Genomic DNA, 21,891 nt, shown 5'->3' on the forward strand with positions numbered 1-21,891 from the left:
TGCTAAATTCCACGGTGGACTGTTCCTACTTCAAGCCAGATTATTTATACTGTGATAAAGTTGAAGAATAATAAAATAACAGTTTACATCTGATTGTGCCATGAATATTTTCTTTTTGCTGTTTGTGCTGATTGCAGAGCATGAAACAAAACCCATCTTCTCCTCAGAAGACTAATGTTGGGGTTGTCTGCTGTACAGTCCACATTTATTAGCCATTAATTAAAAAAATCCTTCAGGTTTAATAAGAATGAGAGGCAGAAATGTTGTAAAATTCCAACCAGAGTCAGGCAAGAGTTTGGTGAGATTCTGTAGGAGAGAACTCAGTGTAAGCTATCATCTGTTTTCGGTACTTCTGTGGCCCCATTACCTTTGTATCTGAGCACCACAGAATCTTTTAATTTATCCCTACACCTCTGTGAGATGCAGGGAAGTAATACTATCCCCATTTTACAGATGGCAAACTGAGTCACAGAAAGACTAAAGAACAGGTTTTTAAAGATATTTAGGCCCCAAAACATTTAGATAGGCATCTAGGCACCTAACTTCCATTGGGTGTTAGGAGACTTGCTTAAGATCACACACAGAACTGAACCCAGGTATTGGACTAGCAACCTAATCACTGCACTATCCTTCTTCCCTGATACATGCATAGCATTTTCTAACTGAAACAAGCTTACATTGACCTCTACTGGCAGGGAAAGGCTCCGTTATTCCTCCTGTAGTCAAGCCAAGGCCTATGAACCCTGAAAGTCCAAATTTAAGCCTGGGCTACAGTAACAGGCAAATCCATCATATGGGATTCTGTTTCTGTCATGTATTGTAGGCATTGTTTTTAACATTCTCAATATTGCACTTACAAATTGTGGCCTGTCAGCTAAGAAAAATGTGTTTGGGTGAGTCCTGTGATGGGTTAGAGGAACTGGCTAATTGGTTAGATTGGCTCCATTGTCTAGTCACCAGTTTGCAGTCTTGAGACTCTACATTCCAGTTCCTTGAGTGAAATTCACTAGATTTTCTCATTAGTTTGAAAGAAAAGGTTGCTCTCGTGTTTCTCATTTAGCTGCTTTGGAACTGTAACTAATAATTCTAGAGATGACTGTTAATAGTCTATAATGATAGAAAATCATTATTTAGTAAATAGTAATTGGGATATTATATAAGTGGTAGCATGCAACAGTTCCCTATACATTCAGTAATATAATTAGGAGTGTTAATTAAAGTTTGAAAACATAAGTAGGGAGAAGAAATGTTAATTATTTCTAAAAATGAGTGTGTGGGGAGGACGGGGGAGAAATTTACCAATTAGCCTGCTAGCACATCTGAACCAGTGTTTCCTTGAGAGGTGGAGTGTCTTCTTATTTAATCATTACAACAGATTTGTAGAGGCACTCCGAATATTCTGAAAAATCATAATCAAGAGGCTTGTCTGTCAGGTTTAAAGCATTGGCACAACTTTGAAATGAGCAATCTGTGCTGGGTTTGAATCCAGCATAGGAATCATAGCACCATAGAAAATGCTTTATCTAAGATTAATGATTACTATTTATAGTAGGGCTGTTAATCGATTAAAAATAATTGCGATTAATTGCATGATGAAAAAAATGTATTGCGATTAATCGCGCTGTTGAACAAGAATAGAATACCATTTATTTAAATAATTTTGTATATTTTCTACATTTTCAAATATATTGATTTCAGTTACAACACAGAATACAAAGTGTACTATGCTCACTTTTTATTTATTTTTTATTACAAATATTGGTACTGCAAAAAACAAAAGAAATAGTATTTTTCAATTCACCTAATACAAGTACTGTCATGCAATCCCTTTATCACAGTGGTGGGCAACCTATGGTCTGTCAGCGCAATCCACTGGCGGACTGCGAGACAGTTTGTTTACATTGACCGTCCACAGGCACGGCCACCCACAGCTCCCAGTGGCCGCAGCTCGCCGTTCTGCAGCTCCCACTAGCCGGGAACAGCAAACTGGCCACTAGGAGCTGCGGGCGGCCATACCTGCAGACAGTCAATGTAAACAAACTGTCTCGAGGCCCGCCAGCGGATTACCCTGACGGGCCACGTGCAGCCTGCAGGCCGCAGGTTGCCGCCCACCACTGCTTTATCATGAAATTTGTACTTACAAATGTAGAATTATGTACACAAAATAACTGCATTCAAAAATAAAACAATGTAAAACTTTAGCATGTAAAGTGGAGTCCTACTTCAGCCAATCATTCAGACAAACAAGTTTGGTTACAATTTGTAGGCGATAATGCTGTCTGCTTCTTGTTTACGTCACCTGAAAGTGAGAACAGGTGTTCGCATGGCACTGTTGTAGCCAGCGTCGCAAAATATTTATGTGCCAGATGTGCTAAAGATTCATATGTCCCTTCATGCTTCAACCACCATTCCAGAGGACATGCATCCATGCTGATGACGGGTTCTGCTCAAAGCAGAGCAGACCAGCGCATGTTCGTTTTCATCATCTGAGTCTGATGCCACCAGCAGAAGGCTGATTTTCTTTTTTGGTGGTTCGGGTTGTGCAGTTTCCACATCAGAGTGTTGCTCTTTTAAGACTTCTGAAAGCATGCTCCACACCTCGTCCCTCTTAGATTTTAGAAGGCACTTCGGATTCTTAAACACTGAGTCGAGTGCTGTAGCTTTTTTTAGAAATCTCACATTGGTACCTTCTTTGCGTTTTGTCAAATCTGCTGTGAAAGTGTTCTTAAAATGAACTTGTGTTGGGTCATCATCTGAGACTGCTATAACATGAAAATACTTTCATCAAGCCCTGCCAACCTGAATACATCTAACTTATCTGCATATTTTCTAAGTGTTCTTTCCCTCTTTTGGCTTGCATTCCATCCCCCTTGTTGTCAGTATTAATTATACTGAGAATCTGGTCACTATTGTCTTTTTTCGTGAAAACTGAAGCAAACTAGGCATTAAACAAATCAGCCTTCTTGATGTCATCAGTTATTAGCTCCTCTTCCCTGCTAAATAGAGGACCTGCACTTTCCTTCATCTTTGTTTTTCTCCTAATGTATTTAAAGAACTTTATATTGCCTTTTATGTCCCTTACTAGGTATAACTCATTTTGAACATTAAACTTTATGATTTTGCCCCTACATGCTTGTGCTATTCTGTTGTACTCATCCTTAGCAATTTGTCCACATTTGCACTTTTTGTAGGATTCTTTTTTGATTTTCTGGCATAAATCCATTATGCACATAGTTTTGTCTAATTATGACCGTTTAAATTGCAGCTTGCTTATTTTTCTTCTAAAAGGTGGGAGAGGACAGTTGTGAAAAATATTCTAATTACCCTATAATCATTGGACCTCAATCGGTGCAGCTTTCTAATTTAATTGAAGTCAATAAACTGTATCAATTTACAGCAGCTGAGAAGCGCTCTTATGTCAGCTGACGTAAGAAATCAACTCTACTAACATTTCCAAATAAGGATAGTACTCTGTAAGAGTTTCATGTACTAATTGCAGTTGAAATGCATGCTGAGGTCTAAAGGGACTTGTTTGATTGTTTGATTTTCTTTTTGTCTTTCCATTTTAGCTGTTTCCTTGCTCATTACATTGTGTCCATTAGCATAGTACATTATTTGTGTTTGCACAGATTTTCTTGCCAAAGGCTGCCCTGCAGCTGTACAGCCATTGGGGTAACCAGCTGTTACTTACGTAAGCCTCAATCATTTTGTATGACACAGTAACTTAATTATGCCCTGCTTAAAGATGCTAAATAAAATTATCTTCCGAACAAATGTACTTCACTTAATGTTTTTTTTTTGTCAAGTACTTGAACTCTGTCACTTGTGCCATATGCGTTAAAATAAATAAAAACATTTTAAAAGCCTACTAGCAGGTTAATTATTATAGAATCAGAGGTTGTTTTATATCAGAGAGATAGTCATGTAAGTCTGTATCCACAAAAACAATGCAAATGAATTGTAGCTCTGCAGTTTCTCTTTGACATCTGTTTTTGAAGACGTTTGTTTTCACTCCATGCATCTGAAGAAGTGGGTTTGTACCCACAAAAACTTATCCCCAAATAAATCTGTTAGTCTTTAAGATGCCACCGGACTCCAGGTTGTTTTATAGTATTTGTAGTGCTCTCCATTATTTGTTTAGTCAAGTTTTATTGCAGGTTAGGTGTTTCGGAAATTAGGAAGTGAAATGTAGTGAGTAGCATTATGTATCAGCAGGATTAATAATTCTTTTCTGTGTCTTTCAGACATGGAAATGGAACTCCAATAGTGTTGGTTAGGTCATTTAGCAAATACATGCAGAACAGGAACATTCTTTATGTTTCATAATTGAACAAGAAATTATAATCTTTGCTGTTCAGCTAAAATAATGCAGATTAAAGGTTGTGCCAATCAATGAAAGGGTCAGTTTATGCTGTAGGAAACCACACATCTTTAAAATCCTGAAGCTGGAGAAATCAAATTCAATCCATATTTCTTCACTTAGCTCATCTATCTGTAATTCTCCTTAAATCAACATTTTTTTCTTTTCCATTACAAGACATTCATGCATATGAAAGTGACAATTTTGGCATTGCCAACTGGCTTCTTGAGTTTTGAATGTTCCAAAATGTCATCTCCCATATTTTCAAAGGGATTATAATTGAAGATGTGCCAATATACATTAATTTATTTTGAATAGTTGCCCATCTGCCACATTTGCTAGTTGATTTAGCTTTTGGACAGCTATTACATTTTGCATTCAAAGAAGATACCTGCAAACTGAATTAATTACAGACCAGCATCTTCTCGAAAAGGATATTTTGCTGTAAAATTCCAAAAGAGCAAATATAAAATAATTCTTTAAATCATGTTGTGTTCTGTTTAGTTCTATCTATCCGGGTAGATAGTGTAAGTCTGAACAAGACAGCACAGAAGACAGCATGTTGTACATTTCTAAGTATTTGAAAAGAGGTTGGAAATGAGTTGTAAACTTCAACATATCTGTACTGGAAAGTCTCTAGTATTGACTGTGAAGGACAATTATATATATATCATAATTGGAAATATGAAAGGGGAAATTCATACCAATGTAGGAAGCCAGAACAAGGCTTAATGTACTGCTTACTTCCCAGCCTATGCCTTATGCTGTCCTCTCCTCATGAGTGAATTTCACCCACTGTGAATATCTGAAATGTACATTGTCTTAAAACAGAGAATAACCCTCAATTGCATGTAAGAGAGTTTGTTAGTTTAAAAATGTATATCATTGTGCATTGCTGAGGCAGCAGAGCCCCTATAATCTTTACATCTTTCCCATTTTTCCCTTTTCCCAAAAAGGCTTCAGTTTGAAATAATTAAGATTGAAAATATATTTCTTTTATAGATTATGCAAATAAAATGCAATTGGGTTAAAAGTAAAACTTAAATGTTCAATATCAAAGAAACTCCTCACTCTTATAGAACTCTGCCATTTTCCCACGATGCATCCCTCACTTAATGGTAGGAATTCCTGCCTTTTAGCACATATGTTCTTCCTTTGTATAATTATATAACCTGCACCAACCCTTCTGGCCTATAGTGCCTGCAGATCTCAATCCAATAATCCAATGTTGCGACTGGTGTTTGGAGATTTTCACCCCAGAGTGGCTTGATTTTTCAGAAGTGGTGAGCATTGCAGAGTATTTTTCAGATGGGGTGAACCACAGCTCCCACTGAGTGTAAGTTAAGTTTTGGGTGTGTATCACTTCTGAATATCAGGATCTTTGTGTAGAATGGGCATTTTATTGATTGAACTCAAGCCAGTGTGTACACAGTGGGGCTCTTCACAATATGGATTGTGGGGTGAATGGATTACAGTAGGGTGGACAATCCACAATGGTGTAATGAATGGAAGTGGTGTGGTGCATGGAATGTAGTCTGTGAGATGCTGTAGTATCTGATCTGTGTCAAGAGAAGGGAGAATAGTCAAACCTTCCACCTATTAGTAATAAGTGAGTCTGGAGTTTTGCAAGCCAGTCTGTAGAGTTTTCTCTGAGTGTGTGGGGTGAGCTTGCATTTGAATGTTAGAGAGGATGGACCAAGGTGCAGGAGGAGATTTAAGGTAGTTGTAGAAGGAACTTAAACTTTAAACAGCATTACTTTCAAACATCTGTTGTTTTCTATCTAAAACATAATAACCATTATAAATTAAACAAATCTGAACCATAACTGTTTTAACTTAGCTTTTTTTCTGGGGATTTCCAATGATCACAACATTTGAGGTCTCTTACTAATTTTTCCCATATGTTGTAATACAATATTTTAAGTACAGCCTCCTTTACCATAGGTTACCTACCAGGCTGCAGGCTGGGTCTCTAGAGGTTATAATGTTTGTGAGTTCTGTTGTTTCCTTCAACAACAGAAAGAAGGGGAAAATGTCTTTTCTGGGGTTTCATTATGAAAACAACTCATGGAAACTGGGCTGCGTTTCCATTGAGTTTGCAGCAATTTTCATGCTGCTGTGTACTCTGTCTCCCTGCACAGCCCTCCTCTTAGAAGCCCAGACCCCCCTTTACCTTATTTGTTTTCAGGGTTAGAGAAAGCCTAGCTGCCTGCTATCCCTCCTTTCCTCTGATGCATTAGAAGGTGTCCAGATGGTCCCTTTACCAGAACTGGAGTAGAGAAAGCAAGGTACAGATGGTAGTGTATGAAGTGAGGGAACTTGTAGGGGGGCATTGGATGACCATGTCTGGGCAGAGAGGAATCAGGAAAGGGGTGCTGCCGGGTGGTCATGACTGGATATTTAGGGCTAGGTGAGGGAACTGGAGTTCATTGTCCCTTACTGAATGGGTTCCAGGAAGTATGTTTGTTTGGACTAGAGTTGTCCTAATCTGAAGTTCTGGTTCCTCTTCATTAGAAACTATCTCTGGAAGCCACCCTGGGTATGTCTATACAGCAGCTGGGAGGTGTAATTCCCAGCTTGTAGGCTCTGCTTCAGCTAGTGAGCATGCTAAAAATAGCAGTGTGGCTGTGGCTGTGCAGGCAGTGGCTCGGGCTAGCTCTCTGAATGAGATTCTAGGTATGCACTCAAGTGGCTAACCCAAGCTGCTGCCCATGCCGCTGTGGCCACACTTCTATTTTTAGTCTGCAAGCTTGAGCAGAGTTGGTGCATGTCCATCTACCCAAACTGGGAATTACACATCCCAGATGCAGAGTAGATGTACCCAGAGTTTGTGGCAGGCTGAAGTGGAAAGAACACTCTGGGATTTCTTTTAGTTAGCTTGAGAGCCCCATCATAGAATAATTTCAGGCACCTGGTGGGAAAGCATTTTTGGGAAAGTACTAGCAGTTAAAAGTAGTTGTTACTTATTATATCAATGACCTATGTAATATTTGTCATCTACAATTACTGGACATACAACCTTCCAAGAGTGGGTTGCAAATTCGAGCCCTTTATATTGTTACATTATTTAAAATAACAAATAAAATATGAAAAGAAAATAAAGAAGCCATTCAGAAGCTATTCCCGTGTCACAACAAAAGAATTTTTAGATAAAAATGGGATGCTTATAGATATAAGACTTAAATGAAAAATATCTGAACAGTGGAGCCATTACCATCATTAATCTTGGGGAGTGCAGGTACATATGGGCTCCATTGAGGCTATAGGTTTCCATAGCTCTCATGACATCACCTCAGCTTTATACCAATTCATGCATTCATGCACATTTAATTTCAAATCTACCCTCAGATCATTCCTTCCCCTTAAAATCTGAAAGCTACTTAAATATATAGATAAGAAAGCCAGAATTGGTTTTCCCAATCTCCTGTACAGTACACAGAATCAAATCTATGTTTACTGTTAATGATAATAAGCAAATGAATATGGTGGGAGAGATTTCAGTTTTCTCTCACAGCCTGATTTTAATTGATAGGTTTGGCAAAAGAATATTTAATAAGGATAAAAAAATATTTGATTAGTTCCCCATATTTTCTAACCCACAAAGAAGTTTGAAGCAAAATCTTGTCCACTCTGGCTTTGTATTTTCATGTATTTTGGGGCGAAATAATGAAAATCATGATATCTTTATAATGGTTATATTTGTAATGCTTTCTTTTAAGCAAAGCTGGATCTTGCTTTCACAGTACCATGAATAGAAATAATAAAAATCTACAGATCCAAGTTTTAGGGATTTCTGCAGAGAAGGTGGAATATTTTTATTAACTGTTCTACTTGACCCCAGTTAGAGCTGCTCCCTACCTGGCTTTAATCTCTGGCCTCCTGGGTTATAAAACATTTACCTGCAGCTTGACCGGTTTCTTCTGCATCTATGCTTTCTTATGAAATTGATGCTATGGTACCGCTTTCTGATTCATCAGTCAGAATGTGTCATCCTGGATATTATGATCCAATGGAGCAAGCAACACCACACAAAACAAAGGACAGCCTCAAAGAAAAGGTCATGTGCAGTTGAATAAAGCACTCATCTGAGTCTAGGAGGAAGAGATTGGATTGGGTCTTCTCTCCCTTCCCTGTCTATTTTCTGTTTCAGGAGGGATTGGGAATGCATGATTTCACTCTATGAAAAGAGTCATACTGTGTGCTCCACAGCTACAGAGAGACTGGGCCTTGTGTGCCTTCTTTCCCCAATCAAAGTGCTAGCTTGCAGTGAGAGAGGAAAGGCGAGTATTCCTCCAGCCATGATGTGGTCTGATAGAGACTCCCAGCAGCCATGGACGCGGATAGGGGCATAAAGCCAGTCTATGAGAAGTGAGGACAAAGGGGGAAAGAGCTTCAAAGTCTCAGACACTAGAAGAGCACTAGCAGGAGGCGCTGTGGCAGTTACAGATGGCAGGTAGGAGTTGGTGGCATATAGCATAGAGCAGTGGTTTGCAAACTTTTTGTATCGGTGACCCCTTTCACACAACAAGCTTATGAGTTTGTCCCCCCTTATAAGTTAAAAATGGGGAGGTAATTTAATTTAGTGGGGGCTCAAAACTGTCAGTCCCACAGCTCGTGACTCCCATGTAACCACCTTGTGACCCTCTGAGGGGTCACGGCCCCCAGTTTGAGAACCCCTGGCATAGAGCCAGGAAGACAGATAGAGTAGATCAAACCTCCATCCAGTCATATATTCTCCTAACAACAATTAGGAGGCAATAGGAAAGTCCCCCACCTCCAAGCCATCTAGAACAGACCGTCTAACAGGTGCTAAGAATACAGCCACTGCCCATATACTAAGACACAGACCATACTATATGTTCCTAAAATATCAGAGAGGATTACACTACAGAGCTAGCACTCAGATGCCATGGTGATGGACACAATATAAATACACTACTTAAAGACAAGTTTCAGAGTAACAGCCGTGTTAGTCTGTATCCGCAAAAAGAAGAACAGGAGTACTTGTGGCACCTTAGAGACTAACAAATTTATTAGAGCATAAGCTTTCGTGGACTACAGCCCACTTCTTTGGATGCATAAAAGAAGCTTCCTTCTTAGCAGCCAAGTGTGAGGATACAACAGTCTCAGTTATGTCTGGACTTTGCTGGACAAAAGGGGTGTAGTTTGGGAGGGGTTTAAAGGGCTAGGCTACACTACAAGTGCTACATCGGCACAGCTGTGCTGCTGTAGTGCGTGTGGTGAAGACATTCTATGCCGATGGGAGAGAGGCATAATAAATCCACTGCCGTGAGAGGCAGTAATTATGTCGGCGGGAGAGCTTCTCCCACCAACATAGTGCTGTCCACACCGGTGCTTGGGTCGGTGTAACTTATGTCGCTCAGGAGGGTGGCTTATTCACACCCCTAAGTGATGTAAGTTATACCGAAGTAAGTGGTAGTGTAGACCTGGCCTAAGTGAGTGTGTAGTTCTTTTAAACTTACCCCAGTGGTGGCAGCCTAACTCCTAGACTCCTATATCTTACGGTTAGCTACCACTGTGAGACACACGGAGGATCATTTAGTTTTTGCTAGCTTATTGAACTGAACTGTCTTTGCTGCTGTTCATTTATTTTATTGATTTTTAGTGCAGCTCTTGCTGTAGCAGCCAGCCATTTATTTACACAGAAGGATAAAACTACCCACAATGCACAGTGATTAAAAAGCCACTATCCTTTTGTCAGGAATAAAATCAAACAGAAGATAAGAGTCAGACAAAAGTTAAACCAAATATATAATGTTCTGCAGCTCACTGGACCTGGGCTCTGGCAGGGTGCCAGAGGAGTGAATTTTAAAGATTGAAAAGAGCCTCATAAGAGAAAGGTCTGACACTAGACATGGAGAGGTTCTTTTCCCTTTGCCCTTCATCTTGTGTAGTCATTTGCACTTGCTTTGCATTAGTGTAAATGATGGTACAAGCTGCAGAAGAACAGGGAATCAGGCCTGGAGTGTTTAAGCACAGGGGCTGTCAGACTGCCTCCAAGCTGAACTGAATGCTGCAATGGGGCTATGCAGTAAAGTGATCAAGAGACAGCCTTTACAAGTCTAGCAAGTTGTTCAGTGCCCTCAGCTCCCATTGGCTCCAGCGGGAGTTGGTGCTTATCACCTTGCAGGGTTGGACCTGCAAAGAAGAGGACACCTCAGCAATGTCTTTCTTGAAGTCAACCAGACACTAATTGAAAGCCGGCGCAATACTCAAATCATGGGTACAACATACTTGTTCACGAGATTCCTCCACTCAGGGCTCTAGGCAGTTTTCTCTGTTAGTGGAGTAAATTTTAAATGATATAAGACACCACCTTTACCCTAATATTAACCAAATAATCAAACAATTTCATTAAAAATCATTTGCTGTTTCCATAATCAAAACATGAAGCCTTGTTATTAATGGAACATGAGAATTTGACAGGTACGTTCAGCAGCGCTATATTAATCACAGCATCTCAATGTTCCTGGTAAAATAATTAGCAGTAAAATGCTTGACAATCTCAGCATTTAAGTAGCCATAATTAAATTTCCGAGGTAGTTCATCATTAAGAACAATAGGCTATGGTCACACCTATTTTAGTGCTTATGTTTCAGTATGTCTGGTGTCTGATTCAAAAACACAAAAGTCATTATAAATACTTTATTGCTAAAACTTATCTTTGCAACCTGAAAGGCAAAAACTTTGTTTTTTTCAGTCGAAGCTTAGATTAGTAAAATCCAGAGAAAACTTGCAGGCAGACACAATTTTCGCAATGGATAAATCTTGTAAAGGAGCCTGATCCAAACCATTTTAAGGCACTGGGGCTGCATTAGGCCCAAAGTTTGGGATCTGGGTTTGTTTCATTTGGAATGGAGAAGGACAGCAGTGACACAGTAGAGAGCAAGTGCAATCAAATCAGTGATAGCAGCTCCTAGCAACAGCGTTCTTTATGGGACAAACAGAAAGTATCACAATAAAAAAATTCCATTTTTTGTGACAAGGATGGTAATAGGAATGGGAACTGGTGCAAGCACTATCCATTCTCATTACACGCAAAAAAACAGTTTTCTGATGGTCTTTGGTTGCAGTACCAGAAGGCTATTATTTTTCTTTCCTTCTTTCTCCATGCCTATATGTTCTTTGCTTATAGTAGAATTGGGCTAATTGGGTTATGAACTAATGTTGAGATGAGTGATATAAGACAAGACGGGCCCCCGTTACAAAGTTTGGATCCACCCTTCTCCAAACCTGGGAGTGTTTCTGTTTGCTTGGGCCTCTCTCTAAATGTAAGCAGAACTGTGCAAAACTAGGTGGCTCCATTTTTGTGGATTCATGCAACATTGTCTTTGGTCCTACTCTGTGCACATTTGCATCCCTGAGTTTCACTTTGAGTTTCAGACTGGAATAAACCTAGAACTTTAAAGTAAAACTCAGTGAAAAGGGCCAAGTTTCGCCTAGTTCCAAATGGAAACCATGTGAAACTACAAACTGCCTGATTTCAATCCACAGAAGAGGCCCAGTTTTGAACAAACCTTGGTCAAAGCTAAGCTTTGGATGAATCAGGAGCTAATTTCAAACTACACCTCTACCCCGATATAACGCTGTCCTTGGGAGCCAAAAAATCTTACCGCATTATAGGTGAAACTGCATTATATCGAACTTGCTTTGATCTGCCGGAGTGCACAGCCCCTCCCCCCCCAGAGCGCTGCTTTACCGCATTATATCCAAATTCGTGTTATATCGGGTCGTGTTATATCAGGGTAGAGGTGAAATCAAGTTTAATGTATTTTGTGTTTTACTGCAAATGTTTTCTAAAGCTGCAGTTTTAAGTAATAATATATAGGCAGGTTTTATCTGGCCCTTGCACCAGCATACAAGGAAAGGAGAACTGTTCTCTCCATGGGGATAAACACTTCCCTCCAAAAGTTGTGGAGAAACAGAAAGGCGGCAGGCATAGTTTGGATGGTGCAGCCTGAACACCCACACTGTGTACTTGGGAGCTCAGGGAAGAAATTGGTTCCCTGAGGCACATTTCATCCTGAGTTTTCCCTTTCACATTGCGGGGCTGTGTCTAAGTGGCGCAATGTAGTCCACAGTAATAAGATCCTTGGAGTGTAAATTATAACTCTCTGGATTTAAATTATGCCAACAATGGGTTTAAACTTACTCCAGCAATGAATGGAATCTCCTTGCCTCCTTCTCAGTCGGTAAAACACAGGGCATATTAGTTGCACCAAATAAATGGAACCTGAAAGGACAAAACAATTATTAGCTGCTGAATAGTCCTATTGGCAGGAATGGCGTCTGTAATGTGCTTTGTCTTCAGATTATATTCACTATTTAAAGCAGCCAACAGGCATTGATGCCATTTGTATGTAAAATATGCATTTCATATATGTGCAAACATCTTTCCATATAAGGTTGGAAAAACCTTCCAGTTATTTTAACCATATAAAGTTACCTGGACAAATCTTAAGGCTTCTGTGGGCCAAACTCTGCTCTTAGTTACACCAATGTAAATCCAGATCAACTGGATTGAAGTCAGTGGCATTCCTCCAGATTTATACTGGTGTGAGTACACAATTGGGGTTTATCCACTTTTGGAGCTATTACAGGTGATGTATTATTTAAATGAAGGAAGTGCTGCATACCACTTCCAGTAACAAAATGCAAAATCCTTTGGATCTTATTATCTTGACAATTGCATGCAGATAACTCCATGGAGAATGACAACTCTACATTTAGTGTGCGTAGTGTTGTCAGGTTTAAAAGTGCTAGATCTCTACCCAGGTGGTAAATTGCACAGGGCACTGTTGGCTTTTTGGTGAGATTTGACACATTATCTATAGAATACCACCGATAGTTCGTGGAGTGTCCCCATGGTGTGAGTTCACACCACTTAAGCAAATCTGTTACACTTTTCAGGTAATGGTGCTTTAAGTAATAGCACTGTTTGTGATTTCTAAGGGTAAAGTAGCTGATGGAAAAACTTTGTTCATGAGTTGAAGAACACTCAAAATGTGCTACTGTTTGGGTTATTCTGGGCCAGCTTATTACATCTTTAATTTTCTGCTAAGGTCTGATTTACTGAGGGTATTGGCTGTAGTGAAAACAGTTGATCTGGAGATTGACATTATTGACAGATTCTTAGTACCGTATCTCATGATGATAGTCACTATGCCATAAAAACACATCCCACACTGAGATTAAATGTTGGTGGAGCTGTCAGGAGGTGGAATATATTTCACTCTGTCCCATAGAGTGGGCTCAGTGTTCCTTCTGGTAAAGTCACAGTATTGTCAAGCTGGAAAGAGAAACTGGAGTAAGCCATGCAGAATTGTAGGTAAAATTCTTGTTTAATAATATAAAATCCTCTATGAGAGGTAACTGTTGAACAAAGCCACAATGAGTATTTTAATGTGCTTTTTTTGAATAAATATTTGCCCTCTGTGTTTATTACCAGGGAGCCATCATCACCTTTTCTTCCCAGGCAGGCAGGAAAAGATCAGAATAGCTTGGTTTTCATAGTAATAAGTGATAGACAGAACACTCCCTTTGAGATGGTAATTCTTCCTGTTTGTCTGTAGGGGATAGAGGTCTATTTCAAACTGGTTCCCTGGAGATACTATATTCCAATTTTCTATTTACAAAGTCCATAGCATATAAGAGTATTTGTTATGTGCCACTTAATAGTATGATTATAATTCAACTGTAATGTACAAATGTTAAAAGAAATGGTATTCAAGCTTCACTGTGGAGAAACTCATTTTCTTCCAGGCACAGGAGTCAAACAGTAAATCAAATGTTTCTCATTAGATTCTGTGTTAAGCATGTTGCCAGTTGAACAGTATTGCATGCACTGGTGCATCAGTGAATGGCATATTATTCCAGAAGCTTCTGTTTATTAGAATAGATGATACAGGGCTAACCTTGTTGTCAGCCTTGTTGTATATTATGTCTGCACAGACACATTTGTTTATAATCTGAAAATGTAGGTGGTTCAGAGCCTTAATTATTTTTAGGGGAATGGAGTTTAATAAGCATTAGCTGCTTCTACCACCCACTCTTTAGTGGAAGAAAAAAGAACACTTGACTATAATTAAAGACAATCTGAGTGAAGCTTCCTTCTAATGTACACACTGTCAAGTGACAGCATGATACCATTTCCATGTTCAGTTAATATTTTTAAGACAATTAATGCATTTGCCTATGTATTTTCTATCAGTCATACAAACATTAGTTTTCATGTTGTTTTTCCCCCCAGATGTACATCCAGACAACAACACTTACTGTCTCCATGAGTTTAAGTGCTTCAGTATCTCTGGGCATGCTCTACATGCCCAAGGTTTATATTATCATTTTTCATCCAGAGCAGAATGTTCAAAAACGGAAGAGGAGCTTCAAGGCTGTTGTGACAGCTGCCACAATGCAAAGCAAACTGATCCAAAAAGGAAACGACAGACCAAATGGCGAGGTCAAAACTGAACTGTGTGAAAGTCTTGACACCAACAGTAAGTCATCTGTAGACTTTCCCATGGTCAAGAGTGGAAACACTTCCTAATAGATGTACGTTCGCAAGAATGCATTCACTTTTAATTGTAAACGTTATTCTTTTCTTTGCTTGTACTACATGAATGCAGAGACGTGTCAGAATTCAAGTACCTTTGAGCAAAGGTTTGCCTATATGCAAATCTTTTTTATGGGTGATAACCGGTGATTACAAAAATAAACACATTTTGGAAAACCCACATCTTTTTAAATGATGTGGCCTAGCTAGCACTAATTTGTTGCATCGTGTTTTACTATGGCAGTCTCATTATATACTGACACTTCTGAGGATATATTTAGGTGAGTCCTTTTCAAGACTTTTGAAAAATATGGCTTCACATTCTACATTATTTTTTAAACTACAACTAGACATGGGTGAAAATAGTCCTTCCTTAACCTTCTACCCTGTACTAAAATTTTTTGTATAACTTGTGCATTTCCTATGATTTATCTGTAGTCCTAAAATGGCTGCCTGCCTCCACCTGGTGAGGACTTTTGAAAAACAAAAAGTACCGCATGATCCCATCACCCAAATCTTTGCTACAGTTTTTTATTTTGTACAAACAGTAGTGGATCCCTTTTTAAATTTACAAAAATTTAACATTAGTATCTATGTTCCAAGTGTTCACGCACATATAGATTAGACAAATCTATTTTTAGATTTACCAAAGGATAGAAGTGGGAAGAGAATATTTTCCACATCTGGAAGGTCTTTGAATCCTGGCACATCTCTTAGGAATTGTTAAATTATTATAACTTCCATACAGCAGCATGTCATAAATAGAGCTGAGTGAATGTTTTCTGTACTCTGCCTTTTTCATTGACAATTGCAGATTCAGTGACACCAAAACATTTAGTGAATTCATACTGGCTTTGCCAAAATTGTTTTGGAAATTTAAAAAATCACCAAAAAAATTCAAACTATTTCATTTTGACATTTTCTAAATGGACCCTTTTGATTTTTTAGTTTGAAATGACTTTTAATTTGAACATTTCCTTTAATTGTATTTTTAAAAAATCATAAACATAAAATGGTCAAAACTGAAATGAAACATTTAAATTTTATCAAAATATAATGTTTCATTCAGCCCCAAACAAATTTTATTTTATTCTTTGATTCACCAAAAATTTTGTTTGTCAGGTCAACCTAAAATATTGTTTTTAATTTTTTTTTTTTTTTTTGGAATTGCCAGCAAATTGAAAAATCAATTTTTTGCCCAACTCTAGTAATAAAGCCTGATTAACTGTACTTCTGAACAAAAAAATAAAATAAAATGTTTTTGAATAAAGCCAATGATTGCCCTTTCCCAAATCCAGTGGTAATAGAACATAAGTTTCTATGTTGGCGTTAGAGCTTCAGTGAAATGGTGTAGTTCCTGTTATGGTTAAGGACTAATTCCTCCCATTATGCTGCAAATAGATCCTCTAGAGTTTTCTGAATTATTATTACTCCTGAGGTTTAAGGAAAATTAAATAATAATATTTTGCTTGTGCACACCGACAAACCACTGCACATAGGATTGTGAAAGTTATTAGACCAAATCCTTTCACATGGAACTCCTAATGAATTCAGTCAGAGTTCACCAGAGTGAAGTATAGTGTAAAAAGTGAGTGAGGATCTTAGATTTGTTCCATAACTCACTTGTTGGAGGATACTGAACACTTTTAAAAATTCAATAATTCACCTGCTAAACTTGTGGCCATTCAAAAGTGTGTAACTACCAGATGAAGCAATGAAGCCACTGCCTTTGGATTTCCATAGTTTCATACTACAACCTATACCAGAGGTGGAAATGATGATGAAATTCTCTGTAGATCAGATGTCAGCATGTAAATATGAAAACCCCTACATCTCTTACAATTCTTCATAAGTCACCAAAAGAAAATACAGAGAGGGGGAAGAAAGAGAGTTTCCTTGCTGAGTTGGCAAAATAATAAACATCAGAGAAAAAGGTCAAATATAGTTCCACAATGGGGTGCAGAAGGAGATGGTAAGAAAGCCCTGTGTACCTGAGATTTATCAACTGTACCTAATGAAGAAGAAATGCTGTGTCTGGTATTCTTTTAACTATGACTATGCATAATTCATGAAAACAGCTGCCACTGGAAGCAAGTCTGCTTTCTCCAGCAGTGTGACGCACGCAGGGAAGTATCAATTTACCGCATTCTAAACCTGATTTAACACTAGCACACCTAGATAATTTTCAAGCGCCTCAGTAGTACATCTCTTCAAGGCTTTGATCCATATACTGTTATGCTCCATAGGCAAGTATGCAAAAAAATCAACAAATTCCCATTCTAGAGAGCTAGCCTCATGTAATTGAGCTGGCTTGGCTAAAAGAATGGGCTATTAGTTTTCAAAAAACATACTATAACCGTTAGATTTTGTTAACTTTTCTCTTTTCTGCCAAAATAACTATTGTCAAAAAGTGTTTGAGGCTGTAGTGAAGGATACATTAAAATAAACGCTTTCCCCTAGATCAGCTGTAATAACCCCCAAACTACAGAAAAATGTCTCTTCGAATTGACACCTGTAACCCAGTCTCAAATTGTTATTAGGTGATCACAGTTCCAGCATGTAAGTCTTACCTAGAGAATAGCAGGCTGTCACTCGCACTCCAAAAATGGAGAAGGTTACAGAATGTATGAAATCAGGGTTTCACTAGCACTCCAGAAATGGAGAGAGAAGTTTCCCGCCCCTTACCTAACCGACGATGCTGATGCTGATGACAACAACCACAGCTTACTATCAAAGCACAAACCGGAAGAAGTGAATTTGTTTGCTGATTTTTGGGAGGCATCAAGGGTGCATTCTGGGATTTCTTATTTAAAGATATGCAGCCAAATTCTGATTTCATTTATAAGGGAGCTGTTTGCATGTGTCTGAGGACAAAATTTGCCACTTGAAGAGGCAGGAGGGCAACAGAGAGAAATCAGTAGGCACAATACATCAGGATAACTACAAAAGGATTGTATTCAACTGCTGTAAAACATGGACTTTGATGGAGATATACCAATTTATACCAGTTCAAGATCTGACCCAGAAGACTTGATTCAGCCGCCTAGATGCAGAAGTAATTCCTGTTGAAATCAAAGGAAGATTTTTCTTTCAAAAGGTCTGCAGGATCAGGTCCAAAGCAGGGATCAGGTGTGCCTGATCAGTCACCAGCAGGGAGTAAGCAGACAGGGCAGAGTGAAAGTCAGCATGTGGTCAAGTGAACACTGGGTAATAAACAGAGGCACAAGGAGGTTAATACCAGACAGTCACCAAATTTGTTTTCTTTTCTCCTACTCTTCTCATTCTGATGATTCCTCTGACAAGATCTGTATTATTCTGGCTGTCTTTCTCAGGTGCCTTTTTGTTTTTTTCATTGTCCTGTATATTTTGATTTTTTCCATAGTCCACCTTTTTATTATTCTGTTCTCTGTTCTTCTGCTTGCTCTCTGCCTTTTTCTTTTTCTTAGTGTCCTTGTTTCTGCTGCATTTTCTCCCTCACCCCGCTCTTTTCTGGTGCTTTGCAATTCCTTACTCGCTCTCCCCATACACACTTTTTCTCTCTTTAAATTCTTCTTCTTCCTACGGTTTTTATCTACTGAGTGTTGTTTATATTTTACTCACTACAGCCATTTACACTTTTGTTATTTTTCCCTTTTGTCTGCCCTTATTCTGTGCTTTAGCTCTGTCCTTTATATCTTTTTTTTTTTTTTTTTAATTTTTTGGGTCCATCTCTTTTAATCTATGCCCCTACTCTCCTGTGCTTGACCATTCACCAATCATTGTTTTCCTGTCAAAATCTCTCTTCTAGGCATGTGCTGAAATCCTGGCCCCTTTGAAGTTAATGGCAAAACTCACAGATTTCAATGGGGCCAGGATTTCACCCATAGACTGTACCAAAGCCATTTGCTTCAGACAGCAGAGAAAAAAATGCAAGATAAATTACACACTACTCTAGAGATCTGGGAGTAGAACCCTTATCCTTCAGTTCTATAAAGGAAAAACCACGACTGCTTAAGGTAAATGAGATCTCTCTGTCTGCAGTCATGTACAAAACTCGTATATTACAGCATCACTCACTGGAGTTTAGTTACTGCCTAACAGGGCTCCCCAGGTGGCTTGATTAAACAGGAGTTCTTAATCTTCATTCAAGCTCCATTCATCCAAATGCATCAGATCTTTGCAGAGAGCAAGGGATGACCTAGGGGCTTAAATGATCTCTGTTGAAGCTTCCATGCAACTCCCATTAAGGGCAGGCCAAGCAGTCCTCTACTTTAGCTTCTTTTGGGCTGGGATCAAACACATTGTGCCCAACAGAGTACTCTAGTTGGCTCATATGAGAATCTTCTTCTCCCACAACAGGTAATAGTGAATCTCAGGTGCCCCTCACCCCTCGTCATGTTTCCAGGCACCAAGGGGCCAGGTATTCCAGGCCTTTCCAATGCTGATTGTTTCCATTAGCTTCTCTGTTCAGCAATCACTTGCATCAGCTGATTCACTATCACATTCTCTGTTAGTTCCCCCTCCTCCCTTCTTTTGTGTTTCATTCCTTTGTTTCTTTCTTCATGTTTGTTTACTTTTCTGCCCTCTCTGTTTGATGTTTGTGATTTCACTCTCTGTTTTTGTTCCGTGTTGGTTTATGACCCAAAACTCCATCTTCTGTTTTGTTTGTGTTTACAACAAGCACTTTCTGGCCTTCTAGAAAGTTGCAGTGAACTGAAGCAAACTGTGGGAATCAATATGGGCCCATCAGTAACTTGGTATTCAGTAGAGAACTATTGAGTCAAAGCCACTAATATATTCCCAGTCTATTTTCACAAAGCTAATCCTGAATATTCAATGCTAATTTCCATCATTGGCATTGCCTGGTAAAACTGAAAGAAAAAATACTCAAACAAGTATGGAGGGGTTCTATGCCCTTATTTTAGCCTAATGATGCTACTGATAAATATCTAGTAAGAAGAAGAAATGTGTAGGTTTTGTAATACAGTATGAAAATAAAATAAATGATAGCGCAGTATCTCTATGTAGTAACTTTCATCCAAGACAACTTAATCACAGATGATTTATATGCTAAATCATAGGTTGAGTTGTTTAAAAAAAACTGACTTTCATTAAATTTTTTTACAAAAATTGCATAACAAACTCAATGTTTGGAGAATGTTGGCCAGCTGTAATAACTGGACTTAGCACAACCTTCCTTTGGTTTTAATAAAATATAGATTTTAAATTGCTTTCCAAATAATATTGTGGTTCTCATTGGTAACCACAATTGTAAATTTATTTCTCTATACTGTGAAACTCTTATGCAAATATATGTTCCCACAGATATTTTTTTATAGTTAAGTTGTCATTAAGGTTCGAGCACATAACAATGGTTTGGCTATATTTTACCATTCAAAAGAATGAAAACATTCAAAACCTGGGAAATGAAGATGTGAAATTGCATTTCTCAAACAAGGCACTTAGATTTCCATATTTCTGAACTCATGCTAATATTAGCCTACCATTATTCCTTAATTGCATGTAGAGGATTGAAAATGTGCACCACAGGATGCTGGTTTATAATTTGTTTCATGCATAGATGTCTCTACACCAAGGCACTGATCCTGCAAGCTATTTCATGTGGGCACATCTCCACACCCATGGTGTTCCACAGGAGTGCAGGGACTGAACCACATGGGGAAGCATGCAGGATCAGGGCCTCGATGTGCTGCTTTGCTTTGTCATTACTAAGGCTATGATTTAATGCTGGGTATTTTTAGTAGAAGTCATGGACAGGTCATGGGCAAGAAACAAAAAATCACAGCCTGTGACCTGTCCGTTACTTAGACCATAAATACCCCTGATTGAATCCACCAGCTGCCAGGGTGGGGGGAAGGCCCGTGGCACCAGCTCCAGGCAGGGAGCCCTGGTGGGGCACTGCTGGGGGGGGAGCCCCACGGAGGCAAAAGCAGCTCCAGTTGCCGCTGGGGGGGGGGGGGAGTCCCGGGGGTAGAGTACCCAATTTGGGTTGGATGTATACCTGGAGTTTTCATCACATGACATAATCTTTTTAATTAAAGATTCATCTTTAATTCCTGGAGACTCCAGGACAATCCTGGAGGGTTGGCATCCCTACCCGGGGGGCCAGCAGCTGCTCCGCCCCTTGCCATGGGGGGAGCCATAGGAAGCTAATGGCTGCTCTGGTCTCCAACATGAGGGGGAGCCCCGAGGAGCCAGCGGCTGCTCTAGCCACCACTAGGGGGAGCCCCAGGGCCAGCTGCTGCTCCGGCCTCCCTGGGACCATTGCTCAGGTGGTCCTGGGGCAGCCACATTGGCCGCTGCTCGGGTGGTCCCAAGAGCCAGCTGCCCGAAGCCACCAGAGCAGCCGCCAGTGCGGCTGGCTGTACAGCCGCCCAAGCGGCTGGCTGCAGAGCCACTGCAGAAGTCACAGAGGTCACAGGAAATCACAGAATCTGTGACTTCCGTGACCTCTGTGACAAATACGGAGCCCTAGTCATCACCCTATCCTTCGCTGTTTTAAGTGCTCCAATTTCATGATCTGGGCATGTGGAGTTTTTGCATTCAGATACGCTAGCTCTGCTTCTAATGTCACTTGGAGAGTTGGCTGCCACATGGAATCAAAGGGTCAAATCCTGCCAGGTAGTGAACACTGCCTCAGAGGTACTATACACCTCAGCATCTTGCAGGCTTAGGCCCTTAATGAAAAATGGGGAATTATTGCCTTCAGTGTGGTATTAGTCTGGAATGTGGAAAATGTGGAAGTTGTAAAAATATTTTATATTTACAGTGTATGACCATAAAGAAAGCCCAAAGCAGCACAACCGCTATTCAATGTAGGGTATGTTTGCACTTCAAGCTGGAGCAGTGGGACAGGCTAGGTTCTAGGGATATGTCTACCCGCACTAGCACTGATAGAGCTAGCACTCTAAAACTAGAGTATAGCCACTGCGTCATAAGCTGCGGAAGAGGCTAGCTG

At 39.5% G+C, this 21,891-nt stretch overlaps 1 protein-coding gene across 1 annotated transcript in view; it reads left to right on the plus strand.

The window, feature by feature from the left end:
* The window catches only part of GRM8 (glutamate metabotropic receptor 8), a 496,728-nt gene that overhangs the window by 469,521 nt on the left and 5,316 nt on the right, over nt 1–21,891 (plus strand). Inside the window, exon 10 of the mRNA XM_054022770.1 lies at nt 14,631–14,877. Within this exon, the coding sequence (XP_053878745.1) occupies nt 14,631–14,877 (247 nt within the window). The remainder of the gene's footprint in view (nt 1–14,630; nt 14,878–21,891) is intronic.

The sequence above is a fragment of the Malaclemys terrapin genome, chromosome 1, assembly GCF_027887155.1.
Source record: "Malaclemys terrapin pileata isolate rMalTer1 chromosome 1, rMalTer1.hap1, whole genome shotgun sequence".
In the NCBI taxonomy this organism is placed as follows: domain Eukaryota; kingdom Metazoa; phylum Chordata; order Testudines; family Emydidae; genus Malaclemys; species Malaclemys terrapin.